Source organism: Gopherus flavomarginatus, chromosome 8 (assembly GCF_025201925.1).
Source record: "Gopherus flavomarginatus isolate rGopFla2 chromosome 8, rGopFla2.mat.asm, whole genome shotgun sequence".
Lineage (NCBI taxonomy): Eukaryota > Metazoa > Chordata > Testudines > Testudinidae > Gopherus > Gopherus flavomarginatus.
In genome coordinates, this window is record NC_066624.1 from 5,437,653 (window position 1) to 5,457,500 (window position 19,848).

At 42.3% G+C, this 19,848-nt stretch overlaps 1 protein-coding gene across 1 annotated transcript in view; it reads right to left on the reverse strand.

Annotated features, from left to right (window-relative positions):
• MAP7D3 (MAP7 domain containing 3) overlaps nt 1-16,515 on the reverse strand; it is a 59,022-nt gene extending 42,507 nt beyond the window's left edge. The window contains 5 exon segments of the mRNA XM_050964410.1: nt 825-905; nt 1,711-1,812; nt 6,213-6,259; nt 6,261-6,337; nt 16,495-16,515. Of these exon segments, the coding sequence (XP_050820367.1) occupies nt 825-905; nt 1,711-1,812; nt 6,213-6,259; nt 6,261-6,337; nt 16,495-16,500 (313 nt within the window). The 5' untranslated portion in view covers nt 16,501-16,515.
• Between the last annotated feature and the right edge of the window lie 3,333 nt (nt 16,516-19,848).

Below are 19,848 nucleotides of genomic sequence, written 5' to 3' on the forward strand. Positions count from 1 at the left end.
AGTCATTTATTGCAATAATAAAAAAAAATTCTAAGTCACTGAATGAGAAAATGAGAAAACATGGCAGTTAACATGTCAGAGTTCAGACTACATGTATTTTCTCAAAAGTTCAGAATTTTCAACAACATACTTCTGGAAATTACCGTACAGTTTAAAGGCAAGCCCATAAAATAAAATAAATGAGCCCCAAATTGAACACAATGGCAGAGAAGCCTGAGGCCAGCAGGAAGATGTTAACTACATGGATAAGCCACTGTACTAGTACACAGACTGTCTCTGAGCTTTACCACACTCGTAGATGCATGGCCCACATTTATACAACTTTTCCTGGATGAGACCCTGGATTCTTATCTAAAATGAAGTGCAATACAAATTTATTTGATAAGGACTCAATCCAGGAGCCTTTTATTCTTTCTACAATCTTAAACGAGATAATGTTGAAGGCAATCAAGCAGGTCAGATGGCCAAACGTTTTTGGATCATCAATAATATTGTCTGGATGGTATTCTATACACAATATAAACACAGAATCTGTCAAGGGTCTTTTGTCTACCCTGATACTTTTCTCAAAATCTCACACTCACCAATACCGCCGCATTGGTGGGTTGTAATAGTGGGGACTGGGTGCTTGCAAAGATTGGCCACTAACATTTTACCACTATGTAATCTACCCCACACAGGCTGGAAGTGGAAGTTTAAGGAGAGCGCCAGTGTACACAAAGACAAGAAGACTTTGGGAAAGAACTAATGTGTGGCATTGTATGTAACTTATACCACAAGCATTAATACATATTATTTTAACATATGATTAAACGTGAATACACCATTTTGCTTTTCCCGCTCTTCTCTTCGCTCCCGAGCTAGTCTTTGTCTTTCTTCTGTTCTCAGAATGGAGCCATCTATCACTGTCAAAAACAATGGGTTTGTAATTGTCAGTCATTTAGAACACAGATTTTAAAAAAAACAAGCTGTTTTAAATATAGATTGTTGAAATGATTACTGAACTCATTCTGAGAGGCACCCATTCACCACGGCATAATGTACTTCATGCAGGTTAGAAGAGTACCAACAAGCTTGTCCTCCAGTACAGCATGTATTCTGGAACTCCTCCCTGCCCCCCCAATAACTAATCCAACAATTTTAAGAGGCCCAGCAAATACCAGACATAAGATTAAATGTCCCAAGACATGAAATTAATAGAAAGCCTAAACAAAGAGGTGGGCCCTGCATTATGCTCTAACCACAGCCCATTATTTCTGGCAGGTGTAAATTCCAGAGGTGAGAGGCTGTGACCAAGAATGACCTGTCTCTGGATCCCACAAAGGTTACTACAAATGCAATTAGCTGAAGTGCTACAATTATAAAAACCACGTGTTGTGAAGAGCCAAGGGGAGAATGGTCTTTCAGTTGAGTAGAGCCCAGACCATTTGGGTCTTTGTAGACAGTACCAAAACCCTTAATTGCACCTGGAAGCGAATTGGCAACAAGAGCAGAGTATAGAGCACAAAAATTAATTTGCCCTATTCAGAGTGGGCAAGCTGCTAACTGAATCCTAGGAAGAGCAAGAGTGGAAGCCTGAGTGATGTCCTAAAGTTACTGAGTTATCTAAAGGGAGAAAGCAAAGGCACTTCAGAACAGTCCTATCCAACCCTGTCAACTCCCACCGGTGAGGTAACAACTTTCAAGATCAACAGTAGCCAGAGATTACACCTGGTTTAGTTGCAGTCTGTAGGTTTATTGCAGTTTGGACTGGAACAGGGCTAATACCACTTTGGTTTCTTCTTTCTTCTGCTATCGCTTGGGCTGCAGCAACTGTAAAAAAACAAAACAAAAACTAAAAAAACAGTTTAAAGAGACAATTACTGCCAATACAATTGTCATCAATGGGCTCATTTATTTATTTTATTCCTGAAATCTCTGATCAAGTTTTCTTTCCCATCATTTTGCATGGATATCCTGTTCACTATGGTGTCATTCTACACTTAAACTAGTCACTCTTCTTCCCGCTACAGTGAAGCAACTGTGAATGGGCAAGTAAATGCAAGGGGAGAAATATTCAAAGTTAAGGACAAACAAACTTTCCCCATATCTCCACACACAATTAAGAGGGAAAGACCCCTTTCATGAGTGATCTGTACAATACTCCCAATCTTCCCACCATGTAAACCCCTACAGCCAAAGTAATGAACATAGAGCTAGAAGACAGTTTGTCATCTTTTGGTTCCTAAAACAACCCATTCTCGAGAACCACCACCAAGAAACTAGATACAAACATGTAAGACTTCACATATATGAAAATGTTTTTTAAAAAATCTATACCCATTTGTAGTAAAAGTTATCCTAGTCAAATGATTTAAAAAGTTTATAGTTAAGGATGGATGATTATGAAATTTGGTACTTTTCCTGAAAGAAACAGCATTGTCAATGGTCTGTGGCTTTCCTTTAATTGGGTAGTACAAAATGCAAAGGAAGGAAGGAAAGAACACTTCTCTTCTCCATGACAACTAGTTCTGTCATGGTAATAATCCTTCCTAAGACTGTGCCCAGGAACATTCACCTCAAAGTGTGTAATCTCACGTGGTATCAATGATAAATGCTGATTACAATACTTATTCAGAAACTCTAAATTGACACCCACAGCTGTTGCCGGCTTGAATACCTCACTGCAGCACCAAACAGCCTTCTTCAATCCTACCTATGCACTCTATTACATCTTTGAGGGTCTTTTAATATAAAAAAGCAATATCACATATTGCAATACGATATTCTGGTCAGTTGGCAAAGTATAAAAATGGGTACGTTGCAATTTCACTAAGTACACTAAAGATTTAAAAATCAAAAAGCTAATTTTGTACACTGTGGCATTTGTCATGCAGAAAATATTAATCCAACTCAAAGCAGTGAACAGAGAACACAATTTTTCCAACCACACAAGGGCTAACATGAGAAAGAGGTATAACACAACATAGGGTATAGCAGGCATATCTGAGTATAGGCACAGATGCAGCAATTACTGCACCAGCGAAAATGACCACAAAAGCCTTCAATGAATAGAAGACTAGAATATGGCCAATCTTACAACACAATTGAAGAATAAAATTGAAAAGCCTTTTGATAATGATACCAAGCTACATATCCTCATCTCTCACAGAGACAAAGATGAGGGGGTATGACGATTTGTAAGAGGTAGATCAAGAGAATTCAAAATCAGTACAGGTGGGAAATGAACATTGCAGACCAAATCCAATGCTGGAACTAAAGGTTAAACATCCTATGACTTCAATCACACCAAATTATGTACACCAAGATTGACATTTTTACCTCAAGACTCCAAAACGTAACTTAAACAATCATTCTGCTGTGTTTTGTAACAGAATGCTTCTTGCGTGATGCAAGCTGTAATATAAACTGGAATAAAATTAAGGATGGAATTAACTATATGCAAATACTGCAGTACTTGTAATACTTAAAGTCATGACTTGTTGATTTACTATGCAAATGAAATTAACTTTTGCCTTTGGTTTCAAAACCTCATTAAAGATATATCTTAAATGTTTTAACGTCAAGTATTTTCCATAAAATCTATTCATATACTCAATTTAACTTTTATGAAGCTGAAATTAACATATGAGAAAAGCTGGTAAAAATAGGACTACATAAGTATCACAAAGTCATTAGTCCTACCTTCTCCAACATCTTTGCATTGGCATCTTTGCAAGTGAATTGTGTCAACAATCTCTTGAGCTGGTATTTTTGTCTCGCTCCGCATGAGACACAAGAAGAGCTGTTTTAACTTTTAAAGAGGAATATTTGGGGCCTAGCCATAGTAATGCCACATTCATAAGTTTCCAATGTGCACATTTAAGATCCTATCCACTTCACCCATTTATTTGCATGAGCTTTTGGGTGGAAAGTGAGGAAACATGGTTATTGATCACTGGTATTTTTGTGCATTTTCTTTTAGATTAATTTCTTCTGGTTAAGTGGCTGGAGCCAGGCTGCTACATTTGGGAGACAGCTTGGTATGTATTTCTAAAGGTTTGACTAGGGCATACAGAACACAGGATAAGCACTTTTAGTCTTATATAAAAATCCAATTAAATGTATTCCCTAAATGGTTATTTTTAAACAAACACTTCATTGTTTAATGTTAAAATTAATTATCCTAGTATTTTTCCATGACACCTATCATCAGTATTCTAAGCACATTTTAGCCATGGCAAACTACTACCCGAGATTATCCTCTTTTTTCCCCAGTATGAAAAGGCATTACAGGACAATACTCCCTAATAATGAAGGAACTAGAGACATTAATTCTTCTCTCTCACAAGTACAAATTCCTCTTAAGAATAGTCTTGACAAGTTTTCCTTAGTGCTAAATAAACAAACAGCTCCAAAACTCTATCAACACTCCCGCAGTATTTCTAAAATTTCAACTGAAGTCACTTGTTTTTAGAAATGTGTATTTTAATTTAGCACTGGTGAAGGTACCTGGGGAATAAAGCCCTCTATTCCACACAATGTGCCTCCTAATTATGATCTGGAGCCACCACTTCATACCCACTCAGCTCTGAAGCATCTCAGCAAAGTTGTTAACCACGCTGTCATTTAGTATCAGTGGAGTGGTAGGTTAGTCTCTGCGCAAAAGGGCCACTTTTCCCATTGGGAAGTGTGCAATAATCTAAACTATCCAGATTATAAAAGCAAGGATCAGAGTATCAAGGTTTGCATCTGAACGGAACAGTGGCAAAAACGTCATCCCCAGTCAATGCTGCAATGATTGTCTAACACAGGGGATCTCAGACTGGGGGTCGACTCTCTTTAGGGGGTTGTGAGGTTATTATGTGGGGGGTTTTAAGCGGTCAGCCTCCACCTCCAGACCTTGCCTCACCTCCCGCATTTATAATAGTGTTAAATATAAAAAAAAAGTGTTTTTAATTTATAAGGGGGGGGGGGGTCACACTCAGAGGCTTGCTTTGTGAGAGGGGTCACTAATACAAAAGTTTGAGAACCACTGGTCTAACAGAAGCTATGGATTCAACATCACTTCCAGGTTAGAAGTTAGTTACAAATGGTGGGAAAACACTCTCAATTAAAGGAGCATATATAATTGTTGCCCCGTCTTCCAATTCCCTCCTCCATCCTACCAGCGCAACTTCGTTCTTACTCAGATTACACATCAGCTGGCTAGCCCTCATGCGTGCTTCCCTCTCTACCAAACAATAAGTAAATCATTTTCCAGGACTGGCTGGCCCAAGACGGAGAGAGAGGCAGGTGCTACCAAATCTGCTGCAATTACCGGAGTTCCATGCTGCTTTACTAATCCACCTAGGAGTCCCATATAAACACTGAACAATGAGGTGACAAGCCAGAATCCCACAAGAGAGTTTTCAGCACAGAAGGGTAATTGACCAAGCTATATTTTGGGAAAAAAACTCTCCAAAATATGAGTATGATGCCACAGAAGGGCACCCTGTCTACACTAACTATGGTTCTCAGGCAAATTGTTGCAACCATCTGCATGAAGCAGAACTGCAGCAGACACTCTTCCAGTTGTTCCCCATTTCCTTCTTGGCTCTGCTTCAGCCCATCCAGCCTCTCTACTGTTGCCACATCCACTCTAGGGCCTCTCTCAAATTTAACACTGACGCTTTGCCTCTAATACTGCATTTGGAACATGTTTCAGTTTTTCTATATTCTGACATTAGACCAAGTGTCTTAATTAAATCCGATTTACAGAGCACCGGGTTTTTCTAAGGTATTTGATATGATAATGTATATAATAAATAAAATATATAACAAAGTATTTTAAGAGGGCAACGTCTTCCCCTCCAAATCCACACATACCTCTTCTAAAGGATTGGGGAATATGTAAAATAAGTCATTAATAAAAAAAATTGCCAAAGTGAGAAGGGAAAGTAAGTTTATTGCATTCTGTTTACAAACATATTTATCTATGCACCAACCTTCTGCTATAATTGAAGGTGGCCACAAAAGAATACTCAGCCCTACAATCCCAACAGTTTCAACAGCAAATGGCCATGCACTATATAATATTTCTTCTTTGTCTAAAAGCATAGTGTGATTTAAATGATGTTACAGGGAAGCAGGGAGAATTGGACAGGTTGACACTGTTCACTGTGCTTCTTTGTGAAAGAGTGATCCATCAAGAAACATTTGTACTCTACATGAGATTCTTCACTAGAACATACCAATATTAAAGAAGATAAAACACTTGATCCAAAGAGGATGCTGTCCCACAGTTTCCATGGGTCAAAAACCACAGAAGCCTCTTGTTACCTAGAAGTCTCCCACCAAAAGCCACTTTCACCTCCCCCTAAAATAAACAAACCACAGTCACATTACATACTTTTAAACGTGTCTTTTTAAAACAAGATACCAGATTCCAACATAACTATCCTTGCACAACAAACTTAAATTCAGTTGGGATATATCTTCATTACAACTATTTATGTCATTTACATACAAAAATAGGCAAAGTCTAAAATGCCCAAGTTCATTAATTAGTGTGAAAACAGTTTATACACTAAAACCACACGTTATTACATCATTTCAAATTGCTTTAAAAATAAAAGATGAAAAGTTACTACCCTACAGTACAATAATTAAGGGCAATATATCCACAGAAGTGGATCAGACCCCTCATACTTTGACACTGTAGGACACCAACTTAACAAGTGCAAGGAGGAGCAGAAAGTTAAACTGCAAAAGTTTAAACCTCAACTCTGAGTGCGGAATTATTTTTAATATTTTTGGGGGTTGTGTATGCACTCAGATTCACTTAACACTTATAGATGTTTCAGGCTCCTAATTCTATTCTCTTTTCAACACTATTTCTTGTGCATATTTCTCACAGTATGAGCTTGTCTTCAGCACAGCATGAGCTCAAGTTATTTACACTCAAATTAACTAGAGTTAGGCCAAGTGAGAGCAGTCACAATGCAAACCACCACCAGAGCCACACAGAATGACTGGATTAGCAGCAATAAGTAACCTGAATCCCAACTGCATTACTAGCTCAAGTGTCAGCAGCACTCAACACACACACCTAAAAGTCAGCTAGCTCCAGTTTAAAGCAGCACTTAACTCAAACATGAGATTTACACACAGCTGCAAGTCAGACTGGGGAAATGCTCAAGCTATACCCCAAACTAACAGCGCAGTGAAGACAAGCCCCATGATCAGGAGCACCGCCAGCTTTTTTGCCGCCCTAGGCGGCGGAAGGTCCCGCCCCCGACATGCCATCCCCGACAGAGGCAGCTGAAGATTCGGCCGCCGCCCCCAAATGTTAGCACCCTAGGTGACCACCTAGGTCGCCTAATGGGTTGCGCTGGCCCTGCTCATGATAACTTTCTGCCTCACTTTCATATCTATTTTTCCTTTGTAACATCCATTTACATTTTTCTTCCCCACAGCATTATCTTCAGCACAGGGAAATGGGCTAGCTTCCTCGCTTCCCACTGTCTCCCTTTCCATCATCTGTCTAGTTTCTCCTCTCTTGCTCTGATTACCCCCTTCTAAATGTTGTTTGCATGCTAGTTATTGTTTAATACATGAGAACTCAAACAAGCAGCCATCTGTACAACAGAGCCTAGCACTGCAAATCACAAGTGATTCAAGTCAAACTCTGTGAAAGCTGAACTTTGAGCTATTCTTAAAGAGAAAACAATGTCTCCATTATGTGATATAAGTGAAAACTACTACTAGTGCATTTTTAACCTTTATCCCATCTTGTCCTTCCTTATTAGGGTGACTACACTACTTGTTAATGTTATTTTTGCTTCTCAGCAAGTGAGCACGAGGTGCTACACAAGCAGTGCATCCAAGATGTACAAGAGGAGGCTAGATCCCAACACTCTTCTCCATGCATGCAATACCGATGGGCTTAAACCCAGTCATGCATCAGTATGTCCTTCATGCTGACCTGTTACTTCTTTATAGTTTAGATTGTCCTTTTGCAGCACCAGAATAAAACAATTGCTTTTCATTGCCTTCTGCAGAAGAGAATGATATGAAATTTAAAGAATTAAACTCCAACATTTATTAAAACTGAAAATCACTGCACCCTAAAATCTTTGTTAAGGTACAGTTTAGGTTGCAGGCACATCTTATTTGTAATACCGTTACACTTACAGACCCCAAACATGTAATAAAGAGATGGTCTCCACCCCAGAGTTTATAATCTGGATGTGTGAAAAGACGACAGGAAAATGAAAACTAACAAGGAGACTAAAAGCAGGAGAAGAGGACAAGGGAACACTTAAAAAAAGCATGTTTTGCATAATAAATCAAGGTCTCAGTTCACCTTGCCTAGCCATTGTCAAATGGAAGAGATGAGTCTTAAGGAGGAAAACAAAGGAGAATAAGGTGATGTCCGCCAGTTTGGTCAGGGGATTGATGATCAAGGCCTATCATATCTAGAATGTAATACAGACCAATAATCTGTAATGTAAGTCAAAGCATTACATTTCTTTCAAACAAGCTTGACAAAGCTAAAGTGAAAGGTGAAAATTTTCAGCTATAACAGGAAATCTGTTTAATTACTGGTATCTATAGATATATATCTCTGTAGATTCCAACTCTTGGGTCTGATGCCAATGGAAAATAAGTCAGGGGTTCACACTGTTTTAAATTGCAGAGTCTCTGAGGCACCTTAGTCAGAGAACGTAGTTATATGGCTACTGCAATACCTATGCACCCCCTTGAATTCCCAGGGTGGCTCATTTCAATTGCAAAAGGTGACATGCTCAAATTAAAGCCCAGTAAAAGGTACTAGGAGAAAAATATTTTCTAAGTTCTCTCCAAACTCTGAAGGAAAAAAGGTGGAAGAGCTGTAAACTAGAGATGGGGCATCTTCTAGGAATAACTACTAATGATAAAAGCAGCAAAGAGTCCTGTGGCACCTTATAGACTAACAGATGTTTTGGAGCATGAGCTTTCGTGGGTGAATACCCACTTCGTCTGACGTATTCACCCACGAAAGCTCATGGTATTCACCCACGAAAGCTCATGGTCCAAAATGTCTGTTAGTCTATAAGGTGCCACAGGACTCTGCTGCTTTTGCAGATCCAGACAAACACAGCTACCCCTCTGATACTAATGATAAACTAACTGCAAAGATAACTCTCTCTGTGGATCCCTCTCCTGGATATCAAGAGCTCAAAGAATATTTGAAAAATAAAATTCAATAGAAAATAGACATTATGCAAATAGAAGGTTAACTTGCTTTAAACAGAACACAACAAATGTATGTATATCATAAATTACACACATACATACCACATTGACATTTATCGTGGAAAACGAGGGTATTATTACAGGTATTTCCAATGCCAACTAAATGATTACAATTTTCAAATAAAAATACACTGAGTGATAACTATGATTTTCCTTTTCTTTATGTGTAATTGGCTGCCTGTGCTCAGACTCAACACTACTGCTCTCACTTACACACCAGATATTACTACAAAGGTCTGTGTGATTGGATGATCACGTGTACACCCACCAAAAGCTAACCATGAACTAAGAAATTATCTCTGGTATCCAGCTGGAAGTATTACCGAACCTTGAATTTTAGCTGCAGTAAACTGGGAAATTGAAATGTATGGAAAAAACCCAAATGAAACATAACATATTATAAAAACTTTTTTTTTTCATACTTCACATTTTAGAATGACAGGTGTTGAACTGTATTATAAAAACATAACAGGGACTTTTTCGTTTACAATTGAACCTATGGTTTCTGAAAGTCTGACAGGTATTAGTATTTACTCATTTTAGGTAATGACTTCAGGAAAACAAGATCTCACTATTGCACTGCACAAGCCCAAACCCCTGGCAATGTACAATACAATGCTAGTTTACTTAAATAGGTATCATTAGCTACTGCATAAATATTGATGCTACAGATAAACAGGTTAAAAAAACAACAGGTGTGTGATAACTATGGCATCTTCTGACCATTATATAATCATCATCAATAACTGGTTATAAAAAGTATAAAGTTTAATTAAATGTTTACAATAAAAACATTACTGATGTGAGCACATCAGAGTCCAGGACATACTGAGAACAACCTGGCAACTAACCTTTACATGAGGTTTTGAAGTGCGTAAGACTATTGACTCAAAAGACAACTTGAGCAGTACTTCACTGCCACTTCCCTCTGAACTTTGAATTAGACTTAGCTAGGCAGTTAAATTCCATGATTTGGTTTAGTAGAGGGTAGCACCCGAACAGATTTACAGATTGGAATAAAACCAGATATATTTTTAAATGGTATCCAGCACAGCATTCTATGGTATTTTTCCTCACAACTGCAGCAGCTTTTAAATTCTCAAACAGAAATGCAATAAATAAATGCCTCCCAAATGTTGTGAGATTTTTTGATAGTAAATGATAGGCATGAGAAACAGATGGAAACACTGAACACACAACTGATTTACATCTTATTTATTCTAGACTATTTTGGATCCACAATTCCCAATACCAACAGAGGCAGAGATCCACCAATGACAACACCAGCAGAATGTACAGTTTAGACAAGATGAGACCAGAGTCTCTTCTAAACTACTGCTCCATTTAGTACTATCACTGAGAGACCCACAAGAAATTATGGATCTGAAAATTCTAATATAGATGAAGCCTTAATGTGAAGGCAGAGTGGTTTTGCGAGGATCAGTTAAAGAAAAACTGAATTAAGATTTAAACATTGTTAATAATTTCACTTGTCACTGAAGAGCTATTTTAAGCCTTTATTTTTATTTATGCTCAGCTGTAGTAGAATGTTATGTCACTTTGAAACTATTTTTCAGTCAGGCAAAATAAATAGCCTTTCATAATTTGGAGCAATTGAGGGAAAAACTTTCTATTTGCTATTTAAATAAGTACTTTAAAAGATAGTTAAGTGAGCTAAGCTCTGGGTAGACATTGCTAAATTCTATCCTGTGCATTTCTGAAACTTGTACTCAATTAAGCAATTGATGGGCTTACAGAAATCCGTGCACAGTTCGCAAGCTTGTTGGTGTTTTCCCTACCCCCCAGAAGTACAGATCTCCAAATCTGCAACCTATTTACACTCTTACAAGAGCGGGTAGAGTATGGCCTGCAAGGTGCAGATTTAGTTAGATAGGTTAATTCTGTGTGCAGCTCCTACTGAAATCAATGGCAGAAGCTGGCCACCAATAGATACTATGGTGACAGATGTGCTAAATCAGGCCTGCACAACATGCGGCCTGTGTGGGCTCACTGTGCGGTCCACAGGGGGTGAGTAGGTGGGCTCACTGTGGGGGATGAGTAGGCAAGCAGTGGGTGAGGGAGGGGGGCTGAAGAGGTGGGTGGGCAGCGGCGGGGGGTGAGTAGGCAAGCCGGGGTGGATGGGGGGCTGAGGAGGTGAGCAAGGAGTCAGTGGTTGACCTGTTCTACTAATCTGGTCTGGATCCCATCCCCTCTCCAAGGGTTGCAGCTGTCTGGAGGTGCTGCCTTCCATGCCTTCCTCAGTCACACCTCATTCATTCAACAGGGCAATTGATTACAAAGTTGGGGAAAGATCTTATTCTACTTCTAGCAAAAAGACATTTTTCTTTTACTTTTATTATACTACCTTAGGGGCCCGCTATAACATAATACCAAGGTTCAATACCGCTGTTTCAGTGGGGCAGTGCTGGGGAGGGAGGGTTTCTTTCCGTGTGGCGGGCGGTGCTGGGGGGGGAGGGAGTATTTCGAGGGGACTGGGTGGCATTGGTGGAGGTGTTGTGTTTCGAAGGGGGGCTTGGCGGCGCTGGGACGGGGGTTGGCAGGGCCGGGGGGGGGGGGGTTGGTCCTCAGCTGTTTTCTTTGGAGTAATATGGCCCTCGCCGTCTTACGAGCTGTGCAGGCCTGTGCTAAATTAATTATAGAAAAAACCTGAAATTGAGTAAATTTACTCAAAGTTTTCCAAGTGCTTGGGACCCAATTATGAGGGCATACTTTACAAATTTTGGCCTTAGATGGAACAATCTGTATTTGAACTGCATTCTCGGTATTTTACCCAACAGGAATTGTGCCACATGTGTTTTAAATGCCTGATTAATCAAACGCACATTTAAAGAATTAAGTACTTAGGGATATCACTGTAATATTGACTGCAAAGGGATATTTCTGTACATATACAATATATATCCTAGAATTTATCATCCAAGTTCTCAGATCCCATTCATGAACATTTACGCTCAAACACTCTGTTGTAGGCATTACAATTTGTATTTCAAAAACGGGTTCGCTAAGAAAGAGGATAAGTGACCTACCTAAAGTCATCACCAGAGTAGGAGAAGTAAGCATAGGACACACAGGTAGTAATTTACACTGCTGTGCTTTTACCACATGACATGCAAGACTAGTGGTCTATAAATCTAACACAGTAGTCTATTGATGATGTTACCTTTTTAAATAGGAGATGGATCAAATCTTGATCGCATACTTTCCATTTTATGTTACTTTCAGAGAACAAGATGCAGAGACAGGCACTGGAGTTAGTCAGAGGAAGGCCTGCCACCCCACATCCCACCAAAAAAAATAAAATAAAAAAAAAAAAATTGGAGGCTTGAATATCACCAGCAGGAGGCTGGTAGAGGGGTGTGCTAGAGGAGATCTGGGAGAGGAGCACAGAGAAAGTTTTGGAGACTGCTCCTCAGTGCTCTGCAGAAGCCAGCAGGCTCTGGACAATACAAAACAGAAATAGCTCCTTCCCTCTTCAAGCAGCAGCAGATTGTGTGGAGATTAATTTATCTAACACCGAATAGTCAGGGACTGATCTGTAAAATAGAGCCCAGAGCCTAAGGCCTGGTCCACACTACGCTGTTAAACCGATTTTAACAGCGTTAAATCGATTTAATGCTGCACCCGTCCACACTACACTGCTCTTTATATCGATTTAAAGAGCCCTTTAAATCAATTTCTGTATTCCTACAAAACGAGAGGAGTAACGCTAAAATTGATATTACTATATCGATTTAGGGTTAGTGTGGACGCAAATCGACATTATTGGCCTCATTCTTTTACAGTAGCTACCCACAGTGCACCGCTCCAGAAATCGATGCTAGCCTCGGACCACGGACGCACACCACCGAATTAATGTGCCTAGTGTGGACACACACAATTGACTTTATAATATCTGTTTTATAAAATCAGTTTAAGCTAATTCGAATTTATCCTGTAGTGTAGACATACCCTAAGACAGAACTCCGGTACAAATCCCATCATCCTTCCATTTTTCAGTTGCAGTACTTGGACAGCTCACTGGAACACTGCCTTGGAATTCACTAGTACCTCTCTCTCTCTTTTGTATACACCTCTGACTTGTTTCCACGGCAGTAAATTTTTCAAATCCAACTGGAAATCATAAGTAAGATATAAGAATTGGGGTAAAACAGGGAATTTGATAGCCTTGTGTGTTCTGGACTACCTATCTGAGCACTGCAGGTTTAAGACTAGTTATACATCCTTCAGACAATTATCTGCACTATAACTACTGAAGAAGTTACTAGAAAATTTGTTCTGAGGTAGACAGACAAAACCAGGCACATAACCATCATTCCGTGCTTCTGAAGTACAGTTCTACTATGAAAAAGGATTATGTAAAAGTGACATTGTTAAGTTAAATATTTATGTCAGTGATTCCTGAGGAAATTTGTTCAAAGCATTTTTTTTAAACTAGCCATGCTGCAAACTAAACTTAAGATTAAAGTTAAGATGGGGTGTCTTTCTTTCTCACACATCTACAATAGTACCAAAAATGTGCTGGTTAAGTGGAGCTGCAAAGGTATAACTAATTCCTTTCAGTTGGGCTGGACAGACAATTTGACCTTGCAATTTGAACACAGGCCCCAAGCCTGTAAATTATTCTAGATGGTGTACCCCTTCCTGCACCTACACAAAATTCCACTGACTTCTATGGAGGATCCATTCACGTATAACAGGGGTTGGCAACCTTTGGCACGCAGCTCTCCAGGGTAAGCACCATGGTGGGCCAGGATGGTTTGTTTACCTGCTGCGTCCGCAGGTTCGGCTGATCACTGCTCCCACTGGCTGCAGTTCGCCATCCCAGGCCAACAGGGGTGGCGGGAAGCGGCGGCCAGCACATCCCTCGGCCTGTGCCACGTCCCGCAGCCCCTGTTGGCCTGGAGCAGTGAACCATGGCCAGTGGGAGCCGTGATCGGCCAAACCTGCAGACGCGGCAGGTAAACAAACTGGCCAGGCCAGCCAGGGTGCTTACCCTGGAGAGCCACGTGCCAAAGGTTGCCGACCCCTGTATACATGAATGGATCCTCCATAGAAGTCAGTGGAATTTTGTGTGGGTGCAGGAAGGGGTACAACAGCATAGAATTGCCGATCCCTGACACAGAACAACCTGCAGGATCAGGACCCTGGTTAGCAATTCTGTTGATAGGTGAGAAGCAACAGAAGCCAGCTCATTCTCCAATTGCGCTGATTCTGCAGAGGTAATTGGAGGGGGGGAAATAAACTTTATTTTTATGTCACTAACAAAGAGATAATACACAAATGGAGCATATTTTAAATAATATGCTATTTTTATTCAGTCACTTTTCTGATTAGAACCTCACATTTTATTAGCAATCCACATGGAGCAAATTTATGGGTTAGATATTGAATGACTTTACTAATTTTTTTTAGTGGATATAAGCTCTGACCATATAGGTCTTGACTAGCCAAGAGAGATGGAAACTATGACCACAGCAGATCTGTCAAAATATATTCACAGGAAGAAGGCACCGTGCTGCTGGCCTAACTCAAATTTGCAAAGATTTCCCACTTGAGCATACAGATCTCTGAAAAAAGTAGAATTTGGCACTTAAAAACAAAACAAAAACACCAATGCAATACCCATTCACACATCACGGAGGGACATTTCCCAATGAAGCAGAGGTGAATGGCCCCAAGTTCTTGCAATGTAACAGCCAGTTGCCAACAAGATCACAACAGTCAAGATAAAGCATTTCATGACTCTAATAGACTAAAAAGATAAAAGCAGACTATTATAATTTAAAATAATTTCAAATATTAATCTGATTACCATATTATTCAAGAAGTAAATGCCTTCTAACAGATTAACGCCCTCTCTCAAATCTGCGCGAGCTCAGCAGTGCTTACAGAATTAAAATATCAGTAAAACCCTTTTGTCCACATAATAAGAGGCCATAACTTTGAAAATATCCAGAGATCAGATCAATGGAATTAGGTGGTGCCATTTATATGTAGTTGTTTCAGTATAAAATCATATTTTAGATCTAAGTTTAATACATTTCCTGGGCAGGTATCATTCACAGAAGTGTTAATCAAATTCTATTTGCAGGACAAAATTCTGTTCTCATGCTGTCTGGCTGAAGGCAACAGGCTGGACAAATGAAGGAACTTGAACACAATGGAATTGCAGACCTGTTATTGAGGGCATGATTTGGCCTGCATGACCTCTTTATTCTAGGCAATGCATGGAGAAAAAGCATGCTTTCCCTCAGATTGTGTAGGCACGGTTGAGAATGAGAAAAACCCATTGCTTTACTTTAAACTTAAATGTGAGAAGGAAGCTATTGAGAAATAAGAAGAGCAGAACCCTATGATGCCAATTTTCAGAGCTTGAAACAGTGACCAGACTTCTACCAGCCAGAAGACTAAACCTACAACCAGAGGTTGCTATGAAAGACTGGAGGCATGGAAGAGGAAGCTAGTAAGGTCCAGAGTAAATGTTCTGCAAAGAAACCCAGACTCCATACCAGTAACTAAGAAAGAGGAGGCTCTTTGGTTTCTTGGCAGGATGCTGTCCATACTGCATATTAGCATCTGGCTACCAGGTATTAGATAAATTTGTAGCTCCTCTCAATCCTGTCTTTTATAAGGCAGAAAGTTACATTCCTGCACTCTTCCCTCTACACACACTATCAACGAGCCTCTTGAGGTCCTCTTTGTTGCTGTGCAAATGCTGGAATGGGGATAGCGCAGAAGGGTCTTTGTTACTCTATTGCTCCTACTGCCTCCTAGCCTCCTATTTTTCAGTCCTCATCTGCAAATAGCTTCTGTGTCTGACTTGGTTGCAACTCACAACTTTGCCCAACAGCAGAAATAAAGTGTCATGATTCTTGTCAATATCACTGCTTCCCACAGGGTCCTGGATATAAAGCAACATCACTCTAGTCACTTGGAAAAAGCCATATTGAAATTGTCTGTTTGCAGACTCAAAAACACAGCACTATATTAATTCATGTTAGTTATCTTTGTAGCCAAAGTACTAAAATATGTTTTAGTTAAAATTCAGATTCTGCTCCATCAATTTTCACCTCCTATGGGAAAAATAAGGAAGAGGGTTTTTCAAGCCCTGTCATTTTTAGTGTCACATTTTAATTTGTTTTCTTAAAGAAGATCTTCACTTTAGAAAGGGTACCTAAGGCTGGACGGCCCTAGGTACCCTTCCCTTCTGGTTACCTGCATCTAGTCCAAGATAGCTGTTAACAAGAGTGGATGCCATCTGCCTGGTGGGCTCTGGAAGGATTTTGATGGTCTCCAGTTTAGTTTCCATCAGATGAGTGTCCATCTCACAAAGCACCATAAAAATTAGTAATTTCAGCAGAGAGAACAAAAACAAAGTGGACTCATAAAATAAATGACCCTTTCACTCTTAGTTAAGGTCCCTTCAGGTCAGGACTGAAAATTATGCTGGTGAAGCTGTGTTGCTACTACCTGTAGTCTCTCTAGTCTGTGGACAAACAGGTCTTGAGTCTAATGTCTTCTGTCAAATAATTATCTTCCACAAGCACTACATTCATCTTAAAATACTGGAAAGGGGAATAAGCATACAGACACACACACAGTCCATATCTGACTTCTGCATCAAAGGAGGAAGAAAGACTTCCAGATCTGAGCTGAAGATTCAAGATCTTAAGACCAATTTGTAAGAGTCACCAGAACTCTTACATCAGTAATGGCACTGGTAGTCACAGAAACAGACCAATCACTTTACACACTGACAAAAAGGGCTTGTCTACATCAGAAAGTTGCAGCGCTGGTGAGGGAGTTACAGCGCTGCAACTTTGAAGGTGTACACATCTGCAGGGCACCACCAGCGCTGCAACTCCCTGTTTGCAGCGCTGGCCGTACTCCCGTTTTGTCTCGGGTGTAGAGGATCCAGCGCTGGTGATCCAGCGCTGGTAATCCAATGTAGACACTTACCAGCGCTTTTCTTGACCTCCGTGGAAGGAGGAAGCCTCTGGTAATCAAGCTGGTCTCCTTTCCCGGTTTGCTCTCTCGTTCCCGGAGCCCAGAGCAAGCAGGTCTCCTTCCCTGCGGTTTGCTGGGTGGCTCCGGGAACGAGAGAGCAAACCGCGGCGAAGCGGGTCTCCTTTCCCGGTTTGCTCTCTCGTTCCCGGAGCCCAGAGCAAGCAGGTCTCCTTCCCTGCGGTTTGCTGGGTGGCTCCGGGAACGAGAGAGCAAACCGCGGCGAAGCGGGTCTCCTTTCCCGGTTTGCTCTCGCGTTCCCGGAGCCCCGAGCAAGCAGGTCTCCTTCCCTGCGGTTTGCTGGGTGGCTCCGGGAACGAGAGAGCAAACCGCGGCGAAGCGGGTCTCCTTTCCCGGTTTGCTCTCTCGTTCCCGGAGCCCCGAGCAAGCAGGTCTCCTTCCCTGCGGTTTGCTGGGTGGCTCCGGGAACGAGAGAGCAAACCGCGGCGAAGCGGGTCTCCTTTCCCGGTTTGCTCTCGCGTTCCCGGAGCCCCGAGCAAGCAGGTCTCCTTCCCTGCGGTTTGCTGGGTGGCTCCGGGAACGCGAGAGCAAACCGCGGCGAAGCGGGTCTCCTTTCCCGGTTTGCTCTCGCGTTCCCGGAACCCCCCTTGAAGCCGCCCAACAGCGCTGCAGTGTGGCCACATCTAACACCACTTGCAGCGCTGGTTGCTGTAAGTGTGGCCACTCTGCAGCGCTGGCCCTATACAGCTGTACTAATACAGCTGTAACAACCAGCGCTGCAAAACTTTAGATGTAGACATGGCCAAAGTAAGTTTGCACACAGTTTAGGTTAGTTAATTTTTACATCAAACCAGAAATCATAACTCTCTCTTTCCTTTAGTCACTTCATTATGCTTAGTCTGGAATAATCAAAATGTTTTCATCTGTACTGACTCACCCACAAATCTACTGTGTGCACACATGCACCTTGACAAGCAAAACACTCACTCTACACAGAACACAAAATGGATTAACAAGGACCCCAATATACATAACAAAATCTCCAACAGAAAAGAACAACCCAAAGCAGTTTCTAACAAACTAAATTTAAATATTTTTAGCCTTTACTGGAATCTTAATTCCAAAAAAGTGTTAAAGCAGCATTAAGAGTTTGATTAGGAAGCAACATTTCATAATTCAGACCATCATGTCATGCCAAATTTGCAAGATACTGCAGCAGACACTGGGCAGGACAACTGTGATGAGCTGTCTGCAAAAAATCTAGAAAATTGAGGCAAGACTCATTACAGAAATATAATGGTTTGGACTTTCAACAGATCACAAAAGGCAGACAATTCATTTTAAGATGAAGTCCTCAAGTGGCATTCATTCCTGTCTATGTATTGCAGATATCTCATATTAGCAGCTAAAGTCTTGTAGGAAAATTACATGCTGCAGTTTTATAGGCAAATGAGGGTGAGCGTAAGGCAGAGTAGGTATTTTTTTTTAATGTAAGTCAGACCCTGCATATTAATACAACATCTATGCATTGGAGGGAGGAGAGGAGGGGGAGAGATTTGTGTTTCATATTCCACTCAAGAAATATTTTGAAGTTAAAACCCAGGCGTAGGAAGGCCTGGGATTTTAAAGCTGTGAGAGACTCAGCAGAAGCCCCCGATTTCTTTTCCAGAACGCCTTTCCCATTGCAAAGCCGGCCCTGTGCGAGAGAGCCAGACAAGCAGCTCAGAGAAAGGAGCCGGGCAGGGGGAGATCAGAGGCAGAGTGGGGGGCAGCCCAGACAAGTAGGGAGGCGTGGGGAACCCACAAGAGGGTCATGGTGTGGGGGTGGGAGAAGGGGAGTTAGGCTGGGACAGGGCGCAGGGTGTGGGGCTCAGGCCAAGGAGCGGAAGGGGGGACAGACACGATCTCCCCGAGGCCCTCTGCTCCCCATTCACCCCGGGGGCAGCGGGGGGCTGGGATCGCGGACCCGGCTCTCTGCTCCCGGGGGGAGGGGGGCTGGGCCGAGGAGCCCGCCTGAGGGCCGCGTCCCTGGCCTGCTCTCAGGCCGGCCCCACAGGATCAGAGGGGGCCGCCTCTCCAGCCTGGGACCCCGCACCGCCGGCTGCAGCCAGAGCTCCGGCCGCGAGGTGCGCTGCCAGCTCTCACCCATCTGCTCCCGCAGCCCCTTCAGCGACGAGCCGCCACCCTCCGCCATCTTCAGCCGAGTGAAGGAACCGCTGCCGGCAGAGCCTCGGAAGAGCGGGAGCCGCACTGCGCAGGCTCCGAGCTACCCGAGCCCGGCAGCGCCGCCGGAGGTGGGGAATAGCGCCCGGTGCCGGCTCCTCCGCTCCGCCCCTCAGCGCCCCGCCCCCTCCCGCCGCCACGGCCCCGCCCCCAGCTCCCGCCCGTCCTCCTCCCCGCCTCAGAGCCCCTCCCCCGCCCCCCCAGCTCCCGCCCCGCACCACAGCCCCGCCCACTCAGCTCCCGCCCCCCCGCCTCAACGCCCCTTTCCTTCGCTCTCCCACCCCTGCCCTTCTCCCACCCTTCCCGCCTCTCCTGTAGCCCCCTCATCCTTCCCCATCCCCCCCTCTCCCTTTCCTCACCCCCTTACGCCCCTCCCCCCCC